Source organism: Saccopteryx bilineata, chromosome 2, assembly GCF_036850765.1.
Source record: "Saccopteryx bilineata isolate mSacBil1 chromosome 2, mSacBil1_pri_phased_curated, whole genome shotgun sequence".
Classification (NCBI taxonomy): domain Eukaryota; kingdom Metazoa; phylum Chordata; class Mammalia; order Chiroptera; family Emballonuridae; genus Saccopteryx; species Saccopteryx bilineata.
The window spans coordinates 36,300,338-36,323,842 of record NC_089491.1 but is presented as its reverse complement, the minus strand read 5'-3'; the positions used below and the strand labels follow the sequence as shown (position 1 = coordinate 36,323,842).

Below are 23,505 nucleotides of genomic sequence, written 5' to 3'. Positions count from 1 at the left end.
ATTCCTCTATCTGAGATACCTAATACCTAACACAGTACTGAGTACATGCTGAATGGAATGAGGAGTGAGGAAGGAGAGGAAAGCACACATTGATGTTGAAAATAAAAGAATTGTTATCTTGTTATACACCGCGTCCTTTGAATGTGGGTCTCCACACTAAACTCCAGGAGGCAATATTTCTGAGGACTCTTACCTAAAAGAACCCTTTTATAAAGAATGAGATTTTAATTTTCTTCTAAAATTTAATAAACCCTTACAAATATTTATGTTGCAGACTAAACCTGGACCACCCAAAAAACCGAAGACCCCTTCTGGACAATCAGCCTTAGTGTATTGCTACAACTGTGGTCACGAAGGCCACTATGGACACGTAAGTCTGGGTGGCATTTGGGCATAAAGCTTTCTGTTGTTGAAGAAGTGGTTGACGAAAAATGAACTCAAAAAGAATGTAATTCTGACCTGACCAGGCAGTGGCACAGTGGATAAAGTGTCAGACTGGGATGCAGAGGACCCAGGTTCGAAACCCCGAGGTCGCTGGCTTGAGCGTGGGCTTACCAGCTTGAGCCACAGTCACTGGCTTGAGCATGGGATCATAGATATGACCCCATGGTTGCTGGCTTGAACCCAAAGGTCACTGGATTGAGCCCAAAGTTGCTGGCTTAATCAAGGGTTCATTGCTTTCCTGTAGCCCCTTAGTCAAGGCACATATGAAAAAGCAATCAGTGAACAACTAAGGAGACTAAGGAGCTATGACGAAGAATTGATGCTTCTCATCTCTCTCTCTTCCTGTCTGTCTGTCCCTATCTGTCTCTGTCACACACACACAGAAAAAGAATGTAATTCTGAATGCTTACTTTTTTATATAAACTAACATCCTGAAGTGAGATTTAATATAGTTTCAACTGATTTACTTCTCTCATCCCCACCAGAGTAACAGATCCGCCAGAGCACATTCCTCTAATTGTCTTAAATATATGTGAACACGTTAGACTCAAACAGAAACAGCTCATAAAGTCAATCTGAGAAATAATAGCACTCAGCTGAATGGTAGCTATTCTCATGAGCTCTTACGATCTCTATTACTTTGAAACAGCCAAATCATGATTTTAGACTTCTGAATAGTTCTCCAGTATCTCCAGTAGTCCCTGACACCGTGTTCAGTTAAATCTTTGTCACTGACATTTATAACATTTTATTTATTTATTTTATTTATTTATTTTTTTTACAGAGATAGAGAGTCAGAGATAGGGATAGATAGGGACAGACAGACAGGAACGATGAGAGATGAGAAGCATTAATCATCAGTTTTTCGTTGTAACACTTGAGTTGTTCATTGATTGCTTTCTCATATGTGCCTTGACCGCGGGCCTTCAGCAGATGGAGTAACCTCGAGCCAGCAACCTTGGGTCCAAACTGGTGAGCTTTTTTTTTTTTTTTTTTTTTGCTCAAGCCAGATGAGCCCTCACTCAAGCTGGTGACCTCGGGGTCTCAAACCTGGGTCCTTCCACATCCCAGTCTGACGCTCTATCCACTGCACCACCGCCTGGTCAGGCCATCACTGACATTTATATACTGATGTTCACTAGTGGGAAGACAGGCTCTGCATCATCAACTAGCCTCCTACCCCACAAATGCCCTGCATCCCTGTCCAGTCTGCACATTCCTAACCTTGACTGCAGGGGCCAGGCTCTATGTGTTTAGATGCTGAAGTGTCAGAGCAGAAGGAGCTGATTGCTGTAAGGAGGGACTGAGTCTCCTAGCCAGTGTCTCATGAAGTATGAACCAGCAGCAACTCATCCCAGAGACAGGCTGCACTTCAACTAGACTCAGAGCCCATACATCCTGGGAATCCTGAGGCAGACGAGGAAAGACAATGGTAGCAGAAGTAGAAAATGCATATGGAGAACTGCATTGCCGGTCTCCAGGTAGGCGTCTAACACAAACCCAAATAAACTAATATCAAGTCAGATCTGATGACAGGAGGTGGAAAGCTTATACAGGGTAGGGAGTCCTCGAAATGGGCAGGCATATCAGCAGTAGGATGGAGAAATAGTACTGCAGGTCACATCTTGAAATCTGACCATGAAATTTCATTCGTGTAGACCTTGGGGCTAGAACCCTATGCTGTAGGGAGAGACAAAAAATCTGGCAGAAGAAGTGCTGAACGAAGTCCATCCACAGATCAAGTTTATCCTCTACACTGGGGCAGCAATACCATGGTGTGAAGGGTAGTAAATGAAAGCTAGGATGTTTTTGTTTTTGTTTTATTTTTATTTTATTGATTTTAGAGAGAGAAGAAGATAAAGGAAAGAGACAGGAACATCAGTCTGTTCCTGATTGTGCCCTGATCGGGTATTGACCTGGCAACCTCTGTGCTTCAGGACGACGCTCTAACCAACTGAACTATCCAGCCAGAGCAAAAGCTAGGATGTTTTGGTCCTTGATTCTAATTTTTGCTACTGACTGAACCATGTGACTTGAACAACCCACTTTTTCTCTCTGGTCTCCAACTTCTTTATCTCTAAAGCAAAGAAGTTGTACAAGGAGATCTCTCAGCACTGACACATGGATGCTATTTCCAGTGCAATCAGATATATAGTTTGGTGGTAAAGATGGAGAGACCTCGCAGTGTATTTATGTCACTTTTGTAGAACTCACACTGAAAACCTAGTTAGAGATTTTCTTTTTATACAAAATTATCGTCTCTAGCTCTTTTACTACTCTGCGCATTCCTTCTTGTTGCCAGATTCATGTTGCCAACACTGTTTAAGAAACATATTCACATAAGCAGCCCACTGCCACACAAATCACAGATGTACAATTTATACTTGCTCACCTTTGTAAAGCAGAGAGGTATAATTTTAGCATTTGTTGGTTCAATTAGAGCAGTGTTCGGCAAACTCATTAGTTAACAGAGCCAAATATCAAGAGTACAACAACTAAAGTTTCTTTTGAGAACCAAATTTTTTAAACTTAAACTATATAGGTAGATACATTGTTATTAACTTAATTAGGGTACTCCGAAGCTGGCCAAAGAGCCACATGTGGCTTGCAAGCCACGGTTTGCCAACCACTGAATTAGAGAAAAACAATTACAGGACACGTAGTGCTTATTAGTCGTCTCTGTTAATGTAGATAGGAAATATATTAAAAGCATTCAGAATTCATCCCTGAAATCTAAAGTTAGATCATTTTTAATTTACAACAAAGCAAATTTGGCAGCCTTATCATTGTCATAGATGAAGGACGCCAGACTATCCACACTAATGAAGATCAGTGGTGTGGCTAATCCGAAATACAGGTAGTAGGTAAATTATATAGCCAATGATCAGTTATCTATCTATGCTAATGGAAGGGACCAGCAATGTGGATAATCAAAACATAATTTACATTTAGCTTTGAAAAATACTTACAGTACTGTATAGCTCTGTTGTCACATCAGTCTTGTGGTTGGCAAACTCATTAGTTAACAGAGCCAAATATCAACAGTACGATTGAAATTTCTTTTGAGAGCCAAATTTTTAAAACTTAAACTAGGCCCTGGCCGGTTGGCTCAGTGGTAGAGCGTTGGCCTGGCGTGCAGGAGTCCTGGGTTCGATTCCCGGCCGGGGCACACAGGAGAGGTGCCCATCTGCTTCTCCATCTCTCCCCCTCTCCTTCCTCTCTGTCTCTCTCTTCCCCTCCTGCAGCCAAGGCTCCACTGGAGCAAAGTTTGCCTGGGTGCTGAGGATGGCTCTGTGGCCTCTGCCTCAGGCTCTAGAATGGCTCTGAATGTGGCAGAGCAACGCCCCAAGATGGGCAGAGCATCGCCCCCTGGTGAGCATGCCAGGTGGATCCTGGTCAGGCGCATGCGGAGTCTGTCTGACTGCCTCCCTGTTTCCAGCTTCGGAAAAATACAAAAAAAAAACAAAAAAAAAAAACCTTAAACTATATAGGTAGGTACATTCCTTATCAAGGTAGTGCCTACACGTGGTATTTTGTGGAAGAGCCACACTCAAGGGGCCAAAGAGCCTCATGTGGCTTATGAGCCGCGGTTTGCCGACCAGTGGTCTAGAGTAGACCACCCAGATCCAAATAGGAGACTATAAAAGATGGTTAAAGATGTCTGAGGACCCTCTTTCCTTTTGTTTCAGAAATTCAGTTTCACAGATGTTATTGAATAGCTTCTTGTGAAAGATCCTATAAAATGAACATGGCATGACCTTTCCGTAATTTCATTCACTCTCTAGTTCAGGATGCAGGAACAATCTTGGGCAGCTCCACGTGAGGCAAATTGCAGTAGGAAACAGCAGTTGCTGTACAGAGAGTCTACTTCAGGGGTGTTTGAAAGGACGAGTGGTGTGCTGGGTGTGTATCAAGATCTCTAGTACTTTTGATAGTTTTAATTTGTTCTTAATATTTTAGGGTTAGAATCTGTCTTAGTCCATTCAGGCTGCTGTAAAACTAACTAACCATAGACCGGGTTACTTATAAACAACAGAAAAAATTTTTCACTATTCTGGAGTCTGGGATGCCCGAGATTATTGTGTTTTATAATGAGCATTAATCGTGTTTATCAGAGCTATACCCTCATGACCTAAACATCTCCTAAAGACTTTATCTCTTAATATATTACATGGGGGTTCAGGTTTCAACATATGAAGTTTGAGGGGACACAAACATTCAGACCATAGACGAATCTTAGATCCAAGTCTTTCATGGTTATCTTTTCTTCTGGGAACTTGGAGCCAAGATGGATAACAGTTTATAAAAATTCTTTATGTTACCATATAGGTTTGCCTTATAACTTTCAGAACCCAGAAAGTTCTAAAAAGTCAACCAGAGAATAAATCTAAAGATAGTTGAAAGAAGGAAATAATAAAGAACCAAAATTATTGAAATAGAAAACAAAATTAGTTGTGTCAATAGTAGCTGGTTCTTTGAAAATATTTTCTTTTCAAAAGAAGAGACAGACTTCTGGAAAAGCTACTCAGAGAAAAAGAAAAACTACAAATAAACAATGAGTTAAAAGCATAAATAGCAGCACTGGCCAGTTGGCTCAATGGTAGAGTGTAGGCCTGGCATGTGGATGTCCCAGGTTTAAATTCCAGTCAGGTCACACAGGAGAAGCGACCATCTACTTCTCCACCCCACCCCTTCTCTCTATCTCTCTCTTCACCTCCCACAACCATGGCTCAGTTGGAACAAGTTGACCCCAAGTGCTAAGGATGACTCCATGGCCACTACCTCAGGTGTTCAAATAGCTCGGTTGCCAAGCAACAGGGCAGTGGCTCCAGATGGGCAGAGCATTGTCCCATAGTGGGCTTGCTGGGTGGATCCCAGTCAAGGTGCATGCAGGCGTCTGTCTCTCTGCCTTCCGCTTCTCACTTAAGAAAAATAATAATAATAATAAATAGCTTAAAATACAGTATAATTTTAAATTATATGAGGATACTGTATAAACTTTATAAATTTCAAAGTGAAATCTGATAATGCAGCTTAAATAAATATCTAGAAATATATAAGTTAATCAAAATGACTGAAGAACAAATGTACATGAACCAGTACCACTAAAGAAATTGAATTAGTGAGAGCAGCAAGATGGCAATAGAGTAGGCGGACGTACCAACTTCCACCTCCCAGAACCAAAGTGGATTATAACTTAATTTTAAGAACCATCATCTGGAAAAACCAACTTTGGATGAAACTAAGAGGACTCTTTAACCAAGGAACACTGAAGAAGCCACAACTGAGACTGGTAGGAAAAGCGGAAACGTGGAGAGGGCTGCCCAGCTCCCAGGAGCGAACAGCAGCCCAGAGGGACTCACATGGCAGTAAGTGAGTTTAGCGGAGAGGGCAGGGTCCTGGGCCCCAGGAACAAAGCCCCAGCCTGCAGCCCTAGAGCCTAGAAGAAGCGTATGGACAGTATTTAGCTGTGAAACAAGTCAGGATACTGTTTGTGAGAAAGAGACAGATTTCTCAGACCCAGGATTCTTCTTAACTTAAAGTGACTGCGCAGAAGACCTCTTTCACAACCACTCACCTGGGACTCTGGGGGACAGAGAGACTTGAGAGGACCGGAGTAGCAGGAAGAGAGTGTAATCTAGGAGGCATAGGGAGAAACACTTTGAGGGACAGCCACCCTAACCCCTGGGCTGAGTCACCCCCCAAACCTAAAGTGAATATTTCCCCTGGATTCAGCAATACCAGCAAAGGGAAGCAGGACACCAGCCAAACAAGCTCTCCCACGGCACTCAGAGCAGAGTTGCTTAGAAGGAGGGAGCCTTCAGGAATACAGTATTGAGTGCTAAGGTCTGAGCAGCAGCACTCCCACCCACACTGCTGAGGGCTCGCCAGAGGATGGGATGCAGAAATGCGTCCCATCAGCGGGGGCAGAAGCTGGGCCAGCCATAACTGAGGCTGGCGTGAGCTCAGTCCCTAACGTTGGGGGCAGACGGGGCACATGAAAGCAGTCTGACCCAGATGCGGGCCACATGAGCAAGAATGGTCCTGCCTGAAATCCTCACAGGGGAAAGGCAAAAGCTGGGGAACTGCAGAGACTTGTGGTGGAGCACGGGTGCGCAACCCCGCCCATGGTGCTGAGGCTTGCGGCGTGGCACACAGCCCCACCCACAGAGGTAGGGCAAAGGCCAAGGCCAGCCTGAGCTTGTAGCCCTGGCATGTGAACACAGCCCCACCTGTGAAGGAGAGGTGGAAACCAGTGACTGCTGCAGTGGGCCAGCACTGGCAACAACCATACCCTAATACCCTAACACTAGAGGCAGTGGCAGAGGGGGTGGTGGACCTGCAGACAGACCACACCTAGGAACACAGAGGCCACATCCATTGGACTCCAGTGGCCACACCTTTCTTATACACAGATAAAATGGGAAGGCAGAGAAAAGCAAACCCAAATGAATCAAGAGAAATCCCCCCAAAAAAGAACTTGAATGAGTCAGTTATAATCAAATTACCAGATGCAGAGTTTAAAATAATGATTCTTAGGATGCTCAAAGATCTTAGAACAACAATAGATGGACATAAAGAGCACCTAAATAAAGAGATAGCAAATATAAAAAAGGACATTGAAATAATAAAAAAGAATCAGTCAGAAATGACAAATACAATATCAGAAATGAAGACCACAATGGAAGGAATTAAAAGCAGGATGGATGAAGCTGAGGATCGAATCAGCGAGTTAGAGGACAAGATAAACGAAGGCATGGAAGCAGAGCAGCAAAAAGAAAAGAGACTCAAAATGTCTGAGGAAACTCTAAGAGAGCTCTATGACAACATGAAGAGAAATAACATCCGCTTCATAGGGGTTCCTGAAGAAAAAGAACAAGGGATAGAGACCTTTTTCAATCAAATCATGCTGAAAACTTCCCTAAATTGATGCAGGAAAAAGTCACACAAGTTCAAGAAGCACAGAATTCCATTAAAGAGAAACTCAAAGAAATCTACACTAAGACACATCATAATTAAAACCCCAAAGCTAAGAGATAAAGAGAAAATATTAAAAGCTGCTAGAGGAAAAAAAGGCTATCACCTACAAAGGAGCCCCCATAAGGATGACATCCGACTTCTCAACAGAAACACTTGATGCCAGAAGGAAATGGCAAGAAATATTCAAAGTAATGCAGAACAAGAGCCTACAACCAAGACTGCTTTATCCAGCCAGGCTATCATTTAAAATTGAAGGAGAAATAATAAGCTTCCCAGACAAAAAAGACTCAAGGAATTCATTACAACCAAACCAATGCTTCATAAAATGTTAAGAGTCCTGTTGTAAACAGATCAAAGGGGGAAAAGAATATAGTAAAAGAGGAATATAGCTTTAAAGAATAAAATGGCAATAAACAACTACATATCAATAATAACCTTAATGTAAATGGATTAAATGATCCAATCAAAAGATATAGGGTAGCTCTGTGGATAAGAAAACAGGACCCATACATATGCTGTCTACAAGAGACACACCTCAAAACAAAAGATGCACATAGACTAAAGGTGAAAGGATGGAAACAAATATTTCATGCAAATGGAAATGAAAAAGAAGCTGGAGTAGCAATACTTATATCAGACAAAATGGACTTTAAAACAAAGTAAGAGTTAAAGAAGGTCACTACATAATGATAAAGGGAGCAATCCAACCGGAAGAAATAAACATTATAAATATCTACGCATCTAATATAGGAGCACCTAAATATATAAATATAAAGCACACTTTCGGTGAGGTCAACAACAATACTATAATAGTATGGGAGTTCAATACCCCACTAACATTACTAGATATATTCTCAAGAAAGAAAATTAACAAAGAAACAACAGACTTAAAGGACACACTAGATCAACTGGATTTAATAGATATCTTCAGAACTTTTCATCCTAAAGCAGCAGAATACTGTATACATTCTTTTCAAGTGTTCATGGTACATTCTCTAGGAGAGACCACATGTTGAGGCACAAAAGTGGTCTCAACAAATTTAAGAAGATTGAAATCATATCAAGCATTTTCTCTGATCACAATGGCATGAAACTAGAAATTAACCACAACAGAAAAACTGAAAAATACTCAAACACTTGGAAACTAAATAGCATGTTATTAAATAACGAATGGGTTAACAATGAGATCAAAGAAAAAATTAAATTCCTAGAAACAAATGATAATGAGCATACAACAACTCAAAATTTATGGGACACAGCAAAAGCAGTACTGAGAGGAAAGTTCATAGCATTACAGGCATACCTTAAGAAGCTAGAAAAAGCTCCAATAAACAACTTAACCCTGCATCTAAAAGAACTAGAAAAAGAACAGCAAGTAAAGCCCAGAGCTAGCAGAAGGAAGGATATAATAAAGATCAGAGCGGAAATAAATGACATAGAGACTAAAAAAACAATACAGAGGATCAATGAAACCAAGAGCTGGTTCTTTAAAAAGGTAAAAAAGGCCCTGGCTGGTAGGCTCAGTGGTAGAGCATCGGCCTGGCATTCAGGAGTCCTGGGTTCGATTCTTGGCCAGGGCACACAGGAGAAGCATCCATCTGCTTCTCCACCCCTCCCCCTCTCCTTCCTCTCCATCTCTCTCTTCCCTTCCTGCAGCCAAGGCTCCATTGGAGCAAAGTTGGCCTGGGTGCTGAGGAAGGCTCTATGGCCTCTGGCTCAGGTGATAGAATGGCTCTGGTTGCAACAGAGTAATGCCCCAGATGGGCAGAGCATTGCCCCCTGGTGGGCATGCCGGATGGATCCAGGTCGGGTGCATGCGGGAGTCTGTCTGACTGCCTCCCTGTTTCCAACTTCAGAAAAATACAAAAAAAAAAAAAAAGGTAAAAAAAATTGATGAACCTTTAACCAGACTCACCAAGAAAAAAAGAGAGGACTCAAATAAATAAAATTAGAAATGAGAGTGGAGAAATAACAACGAACACAACAGAAATACAAAGGATTGTAAGAAAATACTATTAAGAACTGTATGTCAAAAAATTAGACAACCTAGATGAAATGGACAAATTCCTTGAAACATATAATCTTTTAAAAATCAATCTGGAAGAATCAGAAAACCTGAACAGACCAATTACAACAAATGAGATCGAAACAGTTATCTAAAACTCCCAACAGACAAAAGCTCTGGGCCAGATGGGTTCACAAGTGAATTCTACCAAGTATTCAAAGAAGAACTAACTTCTATCCTTCTCAAGCTATTTCAAAAAATTCAAGAGGAAGGAAAACTTCCAAGCTCCTTTTATGAGGCTAGCATAATTCTGATTCCAAAACCAGGCAAAGACAACACAAAGAAAGAAAATTATAGGCCAATATTCCTGATGAATGTAGATGCTAAAATCCTCAACAAAATATTAGCCAACTGGATCCAGCAATATATGGAAAAAATCATACACCATGATCAAGTGGGATTTATTCTGGGGAGGCAAGGCTGGTACAATATTTGCAAATCAATCAATATAATTCATCACATAAACAAAAGGAAGGAGAAAAACCACATGATAATTTCAATAGATGCAGAAAAAGCATTTGATAAAATCCAGCGCCCCTTCATGATCAAAACTCTCAGCAAAGTGGGAATAAAGGGAACATACCTCAACATGATAAAGCCATCTATGACAAACCTACAGCCAACATCATACTCAATGGGCAAAAATTAAAAGCAATCCCCTTAAGATCAGGAACAAGGCAGGGGTGCCCCCTTTCACCACTCTTATTCAACATAGTCCTGGAAGTCCTAGCCACAGCAATCAGACAAGAAGAAGAAATAAAAGGCATCCAAATTGAAAAAGAAGTAAAACTATCATTATTTGCAGATGATATGATATTGTATATAGAAAACCATAAAGTCTCAGTCAAAAAACTACTGGACCTTATAAATGAATTCAGCAAGGTGGCAGGATATAAAATTAATACTCAGAAGCCAGAGGCATTTTTATATACAACAATGAATTGTCAGAAAGAGAAATTAAGGAAACAATCTTCTTCACTATTGCAACAAAAAATAATAAAGTACCTAGGAGTAAATTTAACCAAGGAGATTAAAGACTTGTACTCGGAAAATTATAAAACATTGATAAAAGAAATCAAGGAAGATACAAACAAGTGGAAGCATATACCATGTTCATGGATAGGAAGAATAAACATCATTAAAATGTCTATATTATCCAAATCAATTTATAAATTCAATGTAATACCAGTTAAAATTCCAATGACATACTTCAAAGATAGAACACATATTCCAAAAATTTATATGGAACCAAAAGAGAACACAAATAGCCTCAGCAATATTGAAAAGGAAGAATAAAGTGGAAGGGATCACACTTCCTGATATCAAGTTATACTACAAGGCCATTGTAATCAAAACAGCTTGGTACTGGCATAAGAACTGGCATATAGATCAATGGAACAGAACAGAGAACCCAGAAATAAACCCACACCTTGATGGACAACTGATATTTGACAAAGGAGGTAAGAACATACAATAAAGTAAAGACAGCCTCTTCAACAAATGGTGTTGGGAAAATTGGAAAGCTACCTGCAAAAAAATGAAACTAGACCACCAACTTACACCATTCACAAAAATAAACTCAAAATAGATAAAAGACTTAAATGTAAGCCGTGAAACCATAAGTATCTTAGAAGAAAACATAAGCAGTAAGCTCTCCAACACCTCTTGCAGCAATATATTTGCTGATTTATCTACACGGGCAAGTGAAATAAAAGACAGGATAAACAAATGGAACTATATCAAACTAAATAGCTTTTGCACAGCTAAAGACAATAAGAACAGAATAGAAAGACAAACTACACAATGGGAGAACATATTCGACAATATGTCTGATAAGGGATTAATAACCAAAATTTATAAAGAACTTGTAAAACTCAACACCAGGAAGATAATCCAGTCAAAAATGGGCAAAAGAAATGAATAGACACTTCTCCAAAGAGGACATACAGATGGCCAATAGGCATATGAAAAAATGCTCAACATAACTAATCATTAGAGAAATGCAAATTAAAACCACAATGAGATATCACCTCACACCAGTCAGAATGGTGCTCATCAACAAAACGATATAGAATAAGTGCTGGCGAGGATGTGGAGAAAAGGGAACCCTCCTGCAACTGCTGGTGGGAATGCAGACTGGTGCAGCCACTGTGGAAAACAGTATGGAGATTCCTCAAAAAATTAAAAATTGAACTGCCTTTTAACCCAGCCATCCCACTTTTAGGAATATATCCCAAGAACACCATAGCACTGTTTCAAAAGGAGAAATTCACCCTCATGTTTATGGCAGCATTGTTCACAATAGCAAAGATCTGGAAACAGCCCAAGTGTCCAACAGTGGACAAGTGGATTAAAAGCTTTGGTACATATACACAATGGAATACTGTGGGGCCCTGAAAAAGAAGGAAATCTTACCTTTTGCAACAACATGGATGGACCTGGAAACGGTTATGTTAAGAAAAATATCATATGACCTCACTCATTTGAGGAATCCAATGAACAATGTGAACTGAGGAACAGAATTGAGACAGAGGAGGGATCAAAGGGACCAGAGGAAAAGAGGACAGAGGGAAAGGGAATGATAGGAGGGGATAAACCTGGAGGGAAGGGGGAGGGTGCTATGGTGAGGGCGCCAAAGGAGATGTTGAGGGGAATTCCGGAGAGGGGGGATTCATTCAGGGCGACACTAGAATCTATGTAAACACAATAAATTAAAATCAATAAAAAATAAATTAAGAAAAAGAAATTGAATTAGTAATCTGAATTTTCTCCACTGAAATATACCAAACCCAGATAGTTTATACTCAAGTTTTGCCAAAACTTTATTCAGAAACACAATCCAAGAGAATACTACTCAAATTATTCTGTGAAACTGTTATAAACTAAAGCCATTACAAAATACAGTGTGTCGTATAGTCATGGTACACTTTTGACCGGTCACAGGAAAGCAACAAAAGACGATAGAAATGTGAAATCTGCACCAAATAAAAGAAAAACCCTCCCAGTTTCTCTAGGATGATGTGGCAGCGTGTGCGCTTGCGCAGATGATGACCTAACACCGTGTAGACAGCAGAGCAGCCCACAGCCATGCCAGTAGAGATGTAGACGGTACAGAGGAAAGTTCAGTGTGTTCTGTGGCTTGCTAAATTCGAATCTGTGACCAAAGTGCAACATGAATATCGGCGCATTTATAATGAAGCGCCACCACATAGGAATAACATTACTCGGTGGGATAAGCAGTTGAAGGAAACCGGCAGTTTGGTGGAGAAACCCCGTTCTGGTAGGCCATCAGTCAGTGACGAGTCTGTAGAGGCTATACTGGATAGCTACCTAAGGAGCCCTAAAAAATCTGTACATGAGCCCACATCGAACTGCACTGAATAGGTATGAAACTGGGAGAATTTTCTTTTTATTTGGTGCAGATTTCACATTTCTATCGTCTTTTGTTGCTTTCCTATGACCGGTCAAAAGTGCATCGTGACTTTACAGACACACTGTATTTACAGAGTATTATTTTTATGAAGTCTGAACACTTCAGGCTTACATTATTGTTTATTGGAATATTGACTATTAGTAAGAGTATAAAAATATGAGAAAAAATTTTAAGACAATGGCAACTTTGCCCTGGCCGGATAGTTTGGTTGGTTGGAGCATCGTCCCAAAGCACAGAGGTTGCTGGTTCAATTCTGCGGTCAGGGCACATACAGAAGCAGCTTGATGTTTCTATCTTCTGTCTCCTTGCCTTTAAAAAAAAAAATACAACAGCAACTTCTGGAAAGGGAAAGATAGAAATGAGAAAGAGTTACACAGACAATTTCAATTATATTGATAATGCTTTAATTCTTAAGGTGAACAACAAATAATTTAAGATATTATGATTTAATAAAGCTGAATAATAGGTACATATTTCCATTACTTTATTTTCTATATTTAAATATATATTTAGAATGACTCATAATTTTTAATCTCTTTACATTATATTCCTAAGTGTACATATGTATCAGCTTGGTCAGATGTCTTAGAAATACAAATCAAGTATATAATGCCAAAATTATGATAAATCAGTTAAACTTTATTTGGATATTTTACATACTTTTTTCCTAAGAGGTATTCTAATTTTTTTTCAATACCTAGCTAAGAAGTATTGAATACTCATGAATAAATTTTAGGCAAGATGGCAAAAGACAGAAATGGGCAAGTTCCAAAGGGAAACCTCTTTCAAAGAAAAGATACTTGGTTTCAGATATACGGAATGGATGTATGTCACAGATCATGATAAAGCCTACTATGTGGGGTGTGTTCAGGCCAAGAATAGGGGTCTGGGAACTGTCAGCCAAGAGGAAGGAGCTATCCTAGGGTAATGAACAAGAGGAGTGATCTCACATTGAGTGGGGGGAGCAAAGAGAAGTATTTCAAAATCACCTAGGAGCATTTTCAGAGTATGTAGATATAACACACCACCACTGTGCTCCCCACCATAAGAATCAACTACCCCATAAGCAGTGAGTGCTGAGTTAAAATAAGCTTTCAAACCATTTGTGTGGTGGTGGGAACCATAGCACAGAGCTAAGAAGTAGCACCGCACTCAGGTGTAAATATGAAGGGGAAAAGGGAAGGAAAAGCACTTGCGGGAAGGCTGTTGATGTGACAGACAAGCACAGGTCTAATACAGCATAAAGCCATATAAAATAAAACCTCTAACAGGTACGAGGTGTTCGCTGTTAACTCAGACTGGGGGGGGGGGGGTGGCAGGGAAAATTGAAAAAAAATAAGGGTTTCATGAGTAAACTAAGGGAAGAAAATTCAAGTGTGAAAAAATAGTGTGATAACACGATTGGGTGTCAGTCTGGGTGATCATCTGAGTGTCCAACAAGGCCACAGCCTGCAGCCAAGAGTATCAGTGATGTGGGGTTCATCTCTAAGTACAGTACTGCGGTCCATAATCTTGCACAAAGGTTGTTTGAACAGTGTGCCCTTGTGACATCCTAATTTCAAATATAATTTGCAGGAATGCACAGAAAGGCGGATGTTTAACCACACCTTTGCAACATCTCCATTCATCTACTACTATGATGACAAATATGAAATTCGGGAGAGAGAATACAGAATAAAACGAAAAGTAAAAGGTATGTTATTAGACTTTTTGCTAGTTCAACTTTGCAGCAGGTCCTAAATTTGTCTTTTTGCACTGTCTTTACCGGCTTTGGGGGGTCACTGGTTAACACAGAAAATGTTTTCAATAATTACCATAGAAACTGGAACTTTCTTGATCTCCAGAAATCAAGTACACTCTTCAAAAACCCTGTGTTGTAATTGATTCACAGTAAACATTTTTCTAACACAATGATCAATTTAGAAAATGTCCAGAAAATACTTCTATCCATATAAGTATTCAGTTTTTAAAGGTTCCTTTGAGACTTTTCTATTTGACTAGTACTTTTTCCCTTTGTATATCTCTAGTACTATATTTTTCATGGAAAGAAAGGCTTTTCCTACTAGGTGAGTTCCTGGAGCTTCCCCGAAGAAGTCATTTCTGATTGGCCATGATCACAAGAAGAGCTCCAGGTCCCCAGCCAGCCTCTCTGGTTTCATTTTCTGTTGCTATAACATCAAGTTCTTTCTCACCAAATTGTCCCATAATGTAGACCTGTTTTTTCTGCCTTTGTTCTTTCCTGCAATGTACTTCAAGATGGTTTACCAAGTTATTTTTGTTGCTTTTGGGACAAAGCAGTTCTGTGTTCTTCAAGTTGACCTATATGTACATTGTTGACTCTTTGGGCTTTTTTATTATTCTTTTCCAGACTCTTTTTAAAATATGGAAAAGAAATGCACCAAAATGTCATCTCTGGATTAAATTATGGAGCTTCTGTTTTATTTTCTTTATTCTTTTCTGTATTTCTCAAATTTTCTATAATGAGCATTTATAATCTTATAATCAGAGACAAACCATTTGTTTTCTTGTATAACTAGATATGGACAGGTCTGTGGCACACATCCACTTTGAGGCCTGCTGTGATTCACTGGAATTTTTATGTCAAAGTCTTCAAGTCTATTGCTTATTTTTTTCCTCTATATTCCAAAATTAATTTTTGTTGTCCCCTAAATATACTACTTTGCACTTCATTTAATTTAGCAGGGTGGGGGAGGGTGGGGGTACTTCTTTTGTCTTTGAAGGTTCTGTTGTCATATTAGTTTTTGTCCCTCGCTGTAGCCTCATCTCCCACCCACCCTGTCAGAATCACTGCCATCAGACGCTTGTAGAAAGAGCCAAGTCCTAACAAATGTAACATTCAATCTGCACTAAAATCTCTAAGATTCACATGTATGCATATGTACACATTCACTCTCAAGCCAGTGATCTCAGCTCTGGGGGAATAATCGGTCCAGTTTGGCATCTACCTCTAAGTACTATGTCCAGACTTTATCTTCAGGTTGTAACTGGAATGTCACACCAGACTGTCAACAGGACATTTTATGCATCTTGCTTCACTTTATCATCAAGGGCTGTCCCTTGAATTGATCTGACGTGGCTTTTCTTCACAGACCTAAGATGATTCCTGCTTTCAGTAGTCCTTGTCTGCATTGTTTAACCTACTTAAATTGTACTGAACAGAATAAATATCATTGGATTTCTGGATGGTTTTCATTGTTAACAATCAGAAATGTAGCACTACAATCATATGATATTTTGCGAGTGATTTTTACCTTAGAAAAGGCTCCTTAGGGTGTCATATCATTAATGCATTTAAATGTCTGGCTTCCCTCTCTGCTGTTATTTACGGCCCTGTGAAAGCTCCGCATGGACTGTCCAGCTGCAGAATATGCAAAAATATTTTCATATTTTCCAGAACTCCAGAAAAGTGGGGATTTTCCAAAGCAGTTCAAGAGGCCGCATGCGAAAGCAGCAAATCAGAGGTCCCACCATGATAGGAGAACGAGCCAGGCCTCATGGAAAAGTAGCAGGTGGCCTCAAGAAAAGAAAGAAACCCACAAAGAAACAACGAGCAGGAGCAGCAGAGAGCATGAGAAGCACAGGAAGGCGGACAGGTGTCACGACATTGACGAGGACTTCCCCAGGGGCCCAAAAACCCACTCTCCACCTGGCACCTTCAAAACCCAGAAGCCTCACAAGTCCTCTCACCACTCCCGTCACCACAAACCGAGGGGAGAGGAGCCCGCCCGGGAGGGCAAGCGGGGCCGGCACAGGCGGAGGGAGAGCTGCATGGGCGAGGACGATGGCGACAATCTGTTCCTCATTAAGCAGAGGAAGAAGAAGTCGAAACTGTGAGGCAGCTTCGGGCTTGGCTTTCCAGGGCGTCTGGTCTTCACGTCTACAACGTTAGAGCAGTGTTTTTATTACCTGAGATTAAAGAAAGTGAGGTGTTTTTGGTGTATATTTTGTTTGTTTTTTTAATCTCAGCCATACCTAGAGCTGCTGAACAAAGACCTTGGCAAACAAAGATCTGTTCCCTGTTCAATGAGTTATTAGGTAAGAAAATAGAAAGATAAACGAGGACTTCCCCTGTTCCAGTCGGGCATTTTTGACTCAAAATCCTACAAGTTTAAGAACGAATCTTTTCAAGAGCAGTTTTTAAAATATTTTGAAAAAAAACAAAAGCTCATCAAATGTAATTCATCTGCAGTCTGCTATTTAAATTAAATCCTTTCAAGAAGAAAAATTAACACTAATATGAAAAATTCTTTTTCAATTTCAGTGTTATTTTTAAACATTGGAAAGGGTAGTAGCTAGAAATCTAAGCTTTTCTTGCTTGTCAGGCTGGAGTCAGAATCTTCCTGGTCAGAGCGTCATGGACTGAGGAGCGAAGGTGGCATCATGGACACCTGAAGGTCAAGGACCAGGCTGTTGGAAAAGGCAGGCGAGGAGTCGGTCCAGGGTTAATGTCACGAGGCAGAGTTCTGGGAACCTTTGGAAAACGGTCATCAAAAGCTTCGATGTAATCACAATGAAATCATTTTTACCATTTTTATAGCCATACTTCAAGAAGACCGTCACTCAGCTTTATAGAGATGAATATTGCCCCACTTAAAAAATTGTTTTGTTTTCATGGGTTTTTAATTGCCACAAAGCTATACAAAAACTTTTGTACTTGTGAACCTTTTGTACTTATCAAAGCCTAATGTTAGAATTAGAGGAATAAAATGTCTGAAATAGTGTAAATAAGTGTGTCTCTTATGTAAAAAGACAATGAGAGTCTGGAGGACAGTGGGCATACTCTGTTTGGACAAGTGGCTGAAGTTACAAAACCTCCATTGACTGGGGTTTAAATGCCCTTGCTGCCCAAACACTGGTTCTGTGCCAGAATAAAATGGGATAGAATCAGTTAACTAGGACAGGGTTATAATGTTGGATTTTCACATTTGGTTTTACTCTGTGAGGTACACAAACGGCCGTATATCTGGTAGGGTCATCTTTTCCGGGGAAAGGCTCTCCCATCAGTTTTTGTGTAACCTGTAGGTCTACAGTCCATAGTCCACACTTCCCTGTGGCTGCCCGCATCCAGCTAAGTGTAAGGGCTCGTCGTGGATTGGTGCATGGCTTCCTAACATCAGCTGGAATCGTTTTGACCTTAAGGTGGATGACCAGAGACTTAACATCCTGCCAAAAGTGCCAGCTGGCTCAGAGAGGGATAGGCCTTGAGATAATAGGCATTATTCCTCAATAGGACCTGAGGTGGGCATGGCTTATTACTGATGTGGTGTGTCTGGCATTCCTTCTGATGGAGGGCATCTGCTTTCTGGGCGGAAATGGGACTGCCATTCCATAGCATCTTCCATACTTACAAGATTGTTGGAGGAGGAAACTTTTTCGGTATGTTCTTATTTTTCCTCCCCAGTTTTATTAGACAAATATTTTGTTCTGGGATATCATTTACCCTCCAGGTCCCTGCATTGATATGCAGGTAGCTGAGCTGCTTTACCTGTGGGCATGAAGATGTCAGAAAAGACTGAACACAGAGGGGCCTCTGCTCTGTTCCTCCTGAGGCCCTTGGCACCTGCTTACAACAGGTGTTCACTTAGAAGTAGTCAGCCAGTCTACTCACACACCAACTTTCCCGACAAGAAGGGGGAGTTTAAAATACGTATATAAAGATTTGACAATCAAATAAGATGTTAAATGGATCAATACAATTAAGAAAAGAAAAGCAGATGTCCCAACAATGAGGACCTCTGTCTTGCTAGGATTGAGAAGACTCTAAACGTCATCTGCCTCTGGCCCCACTTGGATTAGAAGCAGCCCGAGTGGATCCTGTCCTGCGTCCTAGCTTGGTTCATATTTGGCATTTTAAAAGTAGAGCAGAAATAGACCATGTCCCATTATTTCAATGAAAAAGCCTGACTTTCATGGACCTGCTGTGCCTTTTATTTCAGAACTATGCTATTAACAGTTACCAAGGTGTTTATTTTTATATTTTACAGTGAGTACACCTAAGGGGGGAATATTTTTTTAAACTCAAAAATTATACCTGATTCTTCTACCCAAAGAAACAATTAACATTCTTACTATCCTCCTAGATTTTTCTATACATATATACATTGTTTTATAACCTACTTTTATATTTCATAATGAAAATATTTTCAATCAACTATTCATCTACATCATTAATTTTCATGGCTACATGGATACCTTATTATATAGCTATACCATAATTTATTTAATCAGCTTCCTGCTATTGAACTTTCTGGTTGTTTGTAATTTTTATAAAATAGAATTTATGGGTCAAAAACACATGCATATATTTCATGCAAGTTTTAATTCATATTGCCAAGTTACATTCCTGTCAGGGTATAAGTGTTCATCTCCCTACTCCCACAATAACATGGAGTATTTTCATTCCTATTTCTCATTGCTACTCTGATGGGCAAAGAAACATTATGCATTTGTGAATGCCACACTGAGAAGATTGCTGTGGGCTGTGTTTGTTTAAGGAGAGACAGGGTTAACATATCAATAATCTGTTGATAAAAGATATGGAGAAAAGCTTGTCATCAGAAACAACTGAAAATTCTTCTGCCAACAAAAGATTACATACAAAATAAGACAGTCTATAATTTCTTCATGGTTACCTTGATCCCTGTGTTGCTGCCTCTGCCCAGATTACCCTATTTCACTTTTATGACCACGCCAGCCACCATTAATCCTTTCCTTTTTGGTATTCTTACTGCCTTCTGAGTTAGACAACAGATATTTGCCACGGGCCTTTTTTATGCCAATTGTCTTCTTGCTCGAGGTTGACTTTATTAAGAGAAATCTCAAGCCTCAGAGGCTAACAAGCAATTGAAGAGACAAACACAAAAATAAGACGCATACAGGTGAGGAGAGGCAGGAAGAGTTAGGGCTGGGCAGGACCTCTCCTGCCCGGGACTTCCGATGGGTCTTTTTAGCAGATTGTTTTCCAGGTTAACAGAAGTGGAACAGCCCTTCTAGGAGAAGGAACCACGGTGGCAAAGGCACGGGGATATGAAAGAGCAAGGATGTGCCCCACACTTGCTTCCTGAGGCTATGGTTACCTATCACCACTACAAACTAGATCACGTACAACAACAGGATTTTGTTTTCACAGCCCTGGAGGTCCTCAGTCTGAAATCAAGATGTCAGCAGAGTTGGTTCTGTCTTGATGTTCTAAGGAAAAGTTTGTTCATGCCTCTGCTAGATGCTGGTGGCTGTTAGCAGTTCTTGGCCTTCTGGGTTTGTAGATGTATAACTCCAATCTCAGCCTCCATCTTCTCCTCTCTGTCTCTGTGTGTCTTGGCTTTAGGGCCCACCCTACATCCAGGACGGTCTCATCCCAGTATCCTTATTTACATCTGCAAAGACCCTATTTCCAAATAAGTTCACAGTCTTGGGTGCCAGGGGTTAAGACTTGATTTAACTTTTGGAGGAAGCACTGTGCAACCCATTACACTCTCCAGAAGTTCCCAGAATTGCTTCTACCAAGTTGCACTTTGTTTTTATTCCCTGAGCTTTTATTGGGGGGTGCAGTATTTTCTCAGTTATTTTTCTCTTTGAATTTCCAGTCTGTTCTACACTAAGCGTAAGACTATTGTAATTATTCATAATTTCTGGCCTTGCACATATCCTTACGCCTCAGTTCCTTTGTGAAATACATGTTGGGCAAATACACGTACGGACTGGAAGCATCTGTGAGATTCGGGGACATGCTCCTCCTTGGAGACCTTCCCGGAGAAGTTCCAGGGCGGCAGTGGGCCAAGGAGCCAGGCTCCGTGCAGCGAGGAGAGAATGAGCAGCAGAGAGGAGAGAGAAAGTGTGTCTCTGAAGCCCTTGGCCGTGAAAGGTTCACAGGACAGAAAAGTGCTGGAGTCCAGGCGCTGTTGACAGAAGGTGCTGAAAGAGAAGAGGGCAGTGGGGAGCTGAAGGAGACTCAGCGGCAGGCGAGGAGGAGGGAACGGATGGCTGCAGAGGGATGCGCGAAGGGAGGCGAAGACAGGTGGGCAGGCAGGGGAGCGAGGGGAGGCGATGGTAGCCTCAGTGCCTCCCCTTTAATGGGAAAGCTTTTCCAAGAATAGTGAGAGGAGTGGGGAGGAATGGAAGGCCCACTGAAGGGAAGGGGCAAGGGAACGTCTCTAGGGGTCACTGGGGTGGTGCTAGGGACCCAGGATAGGTTGAAGGCCAGGAGTCTCATATCTTCTATTCACATGAGGAAAGGGCCTCTCTGGAAACGGCCTGCAGCTGCCCCAGTGAAGGGGGACAGTGGGTTATCCATGCAAAGGAAGATTTCCTGAGGAAAAACCAGGCCAGTGCTGTTACCTGCTTACCTTTCATCAGAGGTCAGCTGTGGATACACTAACGGACAGCCCTTAGGGATTCCCACGTGTCCCCCTCAGTATGTCTACCAAACATAGCAGCCTCTCACATGTAACACCAGTATAAACACATTGCTAGTCAGATGCTATCACAAGGACGTGACATTTTGAGCTCTGATGACCTCTGACTGCCTCTCTGGGCCTTGGTTTCTTTTTCTTTTTCTTTTTTTTTTATTAAGTGAGAGGTGAGGAGGCAGACAGACAGGCCTCCCACATGTGCCCTGACTGGGATCCACCCAGCAAGCCCCCTACCAGATGATGCTCTGCCCATGTAGGACTGCTGCTCTGTTGCTTGGCAACTGAGCTATTTTAGTGCTGAGGCAAAGCCATGGAGCCATCCTCAGCACCCGGGGCCAACTTGGTCGAATCATTTGGGCCATGGCTGCAGAAGGGGAAGAGGGAGAAAGAGAAGGGGCAGGGTGAAGCAGATGGTCACCTCTCCTGTGTGCCCTGACTGGAAATCGAACCCGGGAAATCTACACGCCAGACCAATGCTCTACCGCTGAGCCAACTGGCCAGGGCTCGGTTTCCTCATTGTAAAATTGGAAGCAGGAAGATCATTATAGATGAGTTCTCAGTCCTTCCTCTGGTGTTCTGTGGTCTACAGGTCATAGGTAGCCCTGGGCTGACCCAAGTCAGAATCACCACTGGCTCAAGAACAGTCCTTCCCTGCCAGTGCTCAGCTCTGCCAGTTGTACCCAGGTTAACAACTCGGGCTCAGCAAGCAGCTCCTGTGACCCAGCCTCTGAGAGTCTTCTTGCTCTATGGACTCCCCTTCTCCATCCCTCTTTCCAGCTGCTTATGTCAGGCCTAAGCTCTCTCCCAAGAGAGTCTTCCAGCAGATTCCTCGTGGCCCCACCAGCCACTTCCTCATTCTGACCTCACCAATAATCACTTAGGTACTTGTGCATCGTGCTGTGACAATTGGTTAAATGTCACACCTGTGGCCCTTTTTAGGAAATGTTCAGTGTCAATCCCTTAACAAGGAGCATAATCCCTCCATTTGATATTGTCTCAATGAGAATCCCTGTGTAGCATGGGTCCTGTCCCTTCACAGCACCTTACTGAGCATAAACCAGCCTAAAGTGTTAGAACTGGCTATTTCTCCGGCAGCTTCAAGAAGAGAGGCCTCAGTTTTTAGCTTCCACACCATTAATAACTCTCCAAAGTCACAAGTAAGGGAGAAGTGTTAGTTACGTAAGAAAGTAAGAGCCACCAGTTCCCATGGCGCAGCCAGGTGGAGACCCGTAAAGAACGCTTGGTTCACAGCCCAACCCCGTGCCCTGGTCCTGTGCTGACATGGAGGGCACCCGACCCTGATGATGCTTCTGTTGTCTCCAGTTGGCAAGACAGAGGCAAACCCCATTTAGTTCTACAACAAAGATTTAAACTCACACGGTTGTAGGACTGGCCATTTCAAAACAAAATATTTAGGGCAGGCCAGCAGGCTGGAAACTCAGGTGGGACTTTGATCTCACAGGTTTTTTTTGTTTTTTGGGTTTTGGGTTTTTTTCTGAAGCTGGAAACGGGGAGAGACAGACAGACTCCCACATGCGCCCGACCGAGATCCACCCGGCATGCCCACCAGGGGCAACGCTCTGCCCACCAGGGGGCGATGCTCTGCCCCTCTGGGGCGTCGCTCTGCCGCGACCAGAGCCACTCTAGCACCTGGGGTAGAGGCCAAGGAGCCATCCCCAGCGCCCAGGCCATCTTTGCTCCAATGGAGCCCTGGCTGCAGGAGGGGAAGAGAGAGACAGAGAGGAAGGAGGGGGTGGGGGATAGTGAAGCAAATGGGCGCTTCTCCTATGTGCCCTGGCCGGGAATCGAACCCAGGTCCCCCTCACGCCAGGCCGACGCTCTACCGCTGAGCCAACCGGCCAGGGCCTGATCTCACAGTTTTGAAGCAGAATTCCTTCTTCAGAAAACTGAGGGTTTTGCCTAATTAAGGCCTTTTGGCTAATTGCGTGAATTCCACATTGTGGAGGGTAATCTGCCGTACTTAAAGTGAACTGATCTAATCACACCTACAAAATACCTCTCCAGCAACACCTAGACTAGTATTTGGCTAAACATCTGGGTATCATAGCCTAGCTAAGTTTACACATAAAATTAACCACCAAAGTAATCTTTATCTCAAAAATGGAAACTGAGACAGAAACTGAACCAGATCC

General features: G+C 41.8%; 1 protein-coding gene across 2 annotated transcripts in view; it reads left to right on the top strand.

Annotated features, from left to right (window-relative positions):
- Positions 1-17,663, top strand: part of ZCCHC7 (zinc finger CCHC-type containing 7) — a 256,276-nt gene extending 238,613 nt beyond the window's left edge. For both annotated transcript variants that reach the window (XM_066256737.1, XM_066256738.1), the window contains exons 7-9: positions 275-370; positions 14,499-14,616; positions 16,339-17,663. In XM_066256737.1, the coding sequence (XP_066112834.1) occupies positions 275-370; positions 14,499-14,616; positions 16,339-16,778 (654 nt within the window). In that variant the 3' untranslated portion in view covers positions 16,779-17,663. The remainder of the gene's footprint in view (positions 1-274; positions 371-14,498; positions 14,617-16,338) is intronic.
- Positions 17,664-23,505: the final 5,842 nt, after the last annotated feature.